A 5818-nucleotide genomic window follows, 5' to 3' on the forward strand; every position below is an offset into this window, starting at 1 on the left:
TAAAAAAAAAAAAACGCGTTATTTTTCACATAATTTACCTTTATTCCACACTGCTCTGTTCCTTCTCTGAGAAACGCACTGATCATTTCCTTCTTTTATGAAGCCCCTCCCTCAGGAATACGTGATGGGCTCTGATTGGTTAGCTAGCCCAGTGTGCTGTGATTGGTAATAAATAATATAATAGTATATAAATAATACTGAGATAATTATTTTAAAATGACTTGTGATTCATTTAACATATGAGATTTTGGAACTGAATAGGACCAGCTTACATTATCATTGTTTATATGCACCAATATGAACGTTTTGGTGGAACCTGATTAATGTCGAAAAATTCTGCGGTATTTCTCTAAATGAATTAAAAATAAAGCACTAAAAACTAAAATCAATATTTTTAAACTGAATTTCCTTTTTTTTTTTAATAATCAGAAAATGAATTTTGAGATTTGCTGAAGATTACATTTAACAGTTTTTAATGCTCAACTAAGTTAGAGCAAGATGATGGTCTAAACATAAAAGATGACGTCTAAACATAAAAAAAAATTATATATCCAAATTGACTGAAACAAAATATGCATGATATATTTATACAAAAAAAGAGAAAAAAAAGAAAAACTGTAACACCAACAGATAATATGGGCCAACATCAAAAATACAACATTCTGGTGTCCAACTATGCTGGAAGCCACATAGGACAAAATCTTAAAACAGCTTCAGGAAAGACAGCTGCCGTGGATCAAATTAAAATACACACACATTATGGTCAATCAGCAAAAGGAAAAAAAAAAAACGCACTTTGATGCCGCCATTAAGAGAGCTGAGCATTTTAACCCTCATTTGCATAACCTTTCAAGTACTTCAGTGAGGTGATGTAATATTTGCATAAAGTTTACAGTCATTACTTTATTCACGAGTCCTCGCATGCTTCAGCCAAGACAAACGTCAGCTAAACCAGAGATATCCCAGCATACCTCTGTGCTCCCTGAGTGGATGGCTTTGCCCACGTTTAGCAGTGATTGATCCTCCGCTTGACACACAAAATTTGACCACAACGCGCAGCTCTGATGAGCCCAGCACTGACCTGCAAACACAAGGAAGGAGGAAAGGGATCAGAAGATGGCATGGGATCTTTACAGGAAAATGTCATCATTTCTTTTCAACAGTTATTGGCAGAACAGCCATTCAAGTTCATTTTACTGGACTAACAATTTCAGTTCCTCACCTCAAGTAAGTGTGATGTGTCTGACTACACTGTCTAGTTTCAGGCTGTTTCCTGACAAACGTGTTTTTAACTTCTTTAAATCATCCTCTGTACAATCAGTGGAAAAAGTCATTTGAACATATTAAAATGGATTTCAACAGCTTGATAAGAGAGAAAAAAAATGTGGTTTCTTTATAGAAATTGCACTTTCTTATATAGTATCTTTTTTTCCTGTTATTACTTACAAGAAACACTCTAAATTACAGTCTAGGCAACATCTTTTCTAAAGTTGGCTTTTCTCTGCCTGTGCTTCAGTAAAGTTTGCAACAAGTTTTTACCCGACTCATCAAAGAGTGTTCGGACGTCAATGTCGTCTGGCAGACCGACGTGGCGGAGCTCGTCCCAGAATCTGCCTCCTCCTTCCTCGGCCCCGACACTGCAGGACAGAGACAGACGGATTAGTTTTACACCATATCCTAACCAAGATTATCTGTTTGACTGACCAGTGGTGGACAGGGGTCAAATAAACCTAGATATCTTATTATCCCTAGATATCGTTTATTATCCAAACTGATTTTATTTCCCATCAAACGGTTCAAATTTACAACATTGGTGGCAACAAAAACAGCAGACGGGCTGAATGAAATGAAAATTCACTCTCTGACAGTAGGTGGCGCTTTTGGACAAGCAGAAATATAGCAGTTAACACAGTTACCCCTTTAAACAAAGCAGCACTATTTTATTAGGCATCATATGGAGATAACATGAGAAAAAAGTGTCAATGAAACCTTTCTAAGGTAAGTCAGTTCCCGTTCATTCATAATGTTTCCGCCCTCTAAACCGGTAAATACACTCCCACTCCTTGCTCATCTTACAAGGGGACATTTCCCTGAGCCAGCGGCAAATGACACTAAGAAAACTCTTGCATGCAATGTCTGACTTTAAATAATTGTTTTACCGCATAAAAACATTAGAATGACAGTCGGCGCCGATAGCCTTGTGGGCAGCACACCGACATACAGTGCTGTTGCGCTACAGGCGTCCCGAGTTCGAATCCCGAATCGAGGACCTTTCCTGATCCCGCCCCTATCTCTCTCCCACTTCACTTCCCCTCAGCTCTGATCTGTCCTATCATAATAAATGCATAATACATTTTTAAAAATCTTTAAAAAAAACATACTACATTTCAACTAGTTGACTATTATTTCCAATGTCTAATGGAACTAGCAGCTGCTGTTCCATTTAGTCGACTAGTCAACTCCCTATTAAAACAGTCATGTTTTTGCATTTCCATTTAGTGACCTTTAAAGGGGTCATAACATAAGAAATCAAATTTTCCTATCTTTTGGCAGTATAAAAAAGCATTAATGTAAATAAGCTCCCACAATGATCCTTGTTTGGATGTTGTGGGATCTGTGCTGTCATAAGGGCAAACACATTTGCATATGACTGCCTCCAGAGCAAGACATAAATATCAACAAATAGTGGCACCATAGGCTCCGCCCACTTGCATTGCATTAATCCCCAAAAAACCTAAACAGTCTCAATTATTTCTGAACAGTTTGACATCATACTGCTCAGGCCCCGCCCACGACTGCTGACGGATTGTCCCGTATTAACATATTCCCACCTTCAGCCAGTTGTGCGCTGTCCGCCATTTTCTCTGCACTCAAGCAGCTGTAGCGACAACAATGTCTTGTAAGCAATGCAGGTGTTTGTAGGTGTTTTGGATTTAAAAGCGTACATAAGAATCTTAATTTTTTCCCAACATCAGAGTCTCTGAGGATGCAGTGGATTAGTTTAGTTTTTATGGTAACACGTCACCGAATACACAAAAACCAGAAGTGGGAGTGGGAGAGCAGTAGCTCATTAGCATTTAAAGAGACATGCACCGGAATGGCTCACTGTGAACAGAGCTGTTTTTGACAGGGTGTTGTTTTACACAGCCATTGAGGAATTTTAACCAAAGTATTTTGCAGACATTTCATGGAGACCCTAAAGAATCATACCAACTTGTGGAAAATGGGCATCCAATGTCCCCTTTAACAGGTTGACACCTGTTTACACCAGACACGAGCACTGCTTCGCATCACGTCGAAACCATTACTATCACTGACATTGGCTACGTTTACATGCAACCAAATAATCCGTTTGTAATCGGATTGACGGCTCAATCGGACTGAAAAGCCTTCATGTAAACACCTTAATCGATCCGACTGAGCTCGATCGGAATGAAATTTCGATCGGATTGAAGGGGGTGGTTTATTCCTTTTCTAATACGATTGAGAGTGCATGTAAACACTTGATCAGATTGAACATGTGCAATGACGCAGAAATAGCGTAATGACGAATGACGCGCAGAACGAACGGCTCTTCCTTTTGAATAAAGTGTTGTAAAAATGTGTGTCCTGTCATTATAAAATGTCCTTTCACTCGGCAACTGTGAAGTGGAGCAGGACAACCTCCCACCAGTCCTTGTTTTGGATTCTCATCCACAGGCAACCCGTTTTGGGCGCGGGGAGGGGCATTTTTACTGTGTGATAAATATGAGCAGCACTATTATTACAATATTAATTACAATATTAATTCTGCTGTTAAAAACAAATAAATAAACTGTGTAGGAGAGTGGTTATTATGCGCAAACAGTGAGAAACTCTATATTTGTGCAGTGTGCGCATGTAAAAAAATAAAATAAAATTCCGATTTGAAGCTCGTGACATATAAACGCGCACATCAACCCGATCACTTTATTTAGCGTTCATGTAAACACTACATTCAGATTCATCAGTCGGAATGAATTCAGTCTGATTGAACCAAAAATTGTGCATGCAAACGTAGCCATTGTCTATACTAGATACAATATACAATTTCTGATGTATTTCATGCACTTGAGCTACTCCCGACAACAGGACAAATGGAAGAGAAAAGCAACATCCATTTTAAACAGCATGTTAGCATCTGTACAGCATTTTATGACAGATTGTCTTGTAAATGAGGCAAAGTGTAAAGGAGAGTTTGCAAAGAAACTTTTGTTGAAAGATGTAGCAGCCAACTGTTTTGTATCTGAGAGCAGCTACATCACAAAGCACAAGTAAACAATTTCATAATGATTTGTCTTTAGATGATGGGTTTTATATGAATAATGTTTTCAAAACACTTGCTCACATGCAATAATGAGGGGGTGTTAATACTGTTTCCCATGTAATTGTGTTAGCCAATCAGAACTGTGGCTGTTTTATTGACAAGCCTTAAGTGAGACACCCCCTAAAATGGATCATCTCAGACAGTGGGTCAGAATGAGAGTTGATTTTTTATTTTTTTTGGCAAATATATAACTTTTTTTGTGCAAATGACCCTTTTAATATACAGGTACGTCGACTGAAATTTTGGACCAATTAAATTTTGCTGTGGGCGGAGCTACTCAGCATGATTTGTCATAGAAACCAATAAGGCATCAATGTTTTATTGCTCTGTGCTTTTCACAGTCGTAAGTAGTTTGGACAAAAACTCGGTTTGTGCTTTGTTATGTAACGCCTGGTTAGGACATGATATTACGAGAGAATGTCAAAATTAACAAACCAAAGATGTTATTTATATTTAATTTAATGAAAAGATTAACCATTATATCAAAAGCAATAATGGACTGTTTCTGTAATAATAATAATAGTGCGACCACACTGCCACATAAAACAAGTAACACAACATCAGAGATGTGATTTTCCAAAATATGTTTCCTTTGAATGTAGAACATTTACAGAACCTTTCAATGGTCTGGCACCAGCTTATTCACAGAATATGCTACAATGTCAGTCTGCCAAATATCAAATTAGATCACCCAACTGCATCCAAGTCCAATTAATCCCTAAACAAACGGCCTCTGGCTGCTCTGCCGTTAAATTTATGCCACTAATAACGGAATAAGGAGCAGAAAACACTGAAATTGGTCATTGGTCTCTGCATCAACTTTCATTAATTCATATACAAATATTACAAAATATTTTTACTTACACCTAAAAATTCTACTAACACCAAAAAATTCTTTGGCCAGATCAAGTAACAGTCACCTGGGTTATATACAAACAATAATATAACATAAAATATATGCTAACTGAAATAATAAAAAAAAAGAAAAACTTGAACATTTTATTTCAGCAAGTTTCCAAGGCAAATTATAATTTTTTTATTTTACTTGGTGTACTAAAAGTAATAACTAAAACTGAAATAAAAATGTATAAACACTATAAACATATTTAAAAATAACAAAAACTAATACAAATGACAAAAACACAACAAAATTACCAAAACTTTAACTAAAATTCAAATTAAAACAGAACATATAAAAGTAAAGTCCAATTCAAAATATTAACAAAAATGTAAAAATAGTGTAAAAACAATATATCAACGATATTTAAATGTGTTTTTAACTTCTTTCAAGTTAAAGCATCTAAAAATCATTAGATAATAAGACTTGTTTTCAGAGAAATATAATTGTATTTTATTTATTTTTTTCGTATTGCACTGAAAGATTTTTCACTTGTGTTTAACTTTTACTTGAGGTACTGCTATTACATCAAGAAAAAATACTCAAAAAAAAAAAAAAAATACAATCCATGAAAT

The 5818-nt window shown here is 36.1% G+C and overlaps 1 protein-coding gene across 1 annotated transcript in view; it reads right to left on the minus strand.

The window, feature by feature from the left end:
• LOC107727489 (histone-lysine N-methyltransferase 2C-like) overlaps positions 1–5818 on the minus strand; it is a 120581-nt gene that overhangs the window by 84775 nt on the left and 29988 nt on the right. The window contains exons 5-6 of the mRNA XM_016537362.1: positions 1540–1637; positions 972–1081 (exon numbers count right to left, since the gene is read on the minus strand). Of these exons, the coding sequence (XP_016392848.1) occupies positions 972–1081; positions 1540–1637 (208 nt within the window). The remainder of the gene's footprint in view (positions 1–971; positions 1082–1539; positions 1638–5818) is intronic.

This window comes from Sinocyclocheilus rhinocerous, unplaced genomic scaffold (assembly GCF_001515625.1).
Source record: "Sinocyclocheilus rhinocerous isolate Xijiao unplaced genomic scaffold, SAMN03320098_v1.1 scaffold306, whole genome shotgun sequence".
Lineage (NCBI taxonomy): Eukaryota > Metazoa > Chordata > Actinopteri > Cypriniformes > Cyprinidae > Sinocyclocheilus > Sinocyclocheilus rhinocerous.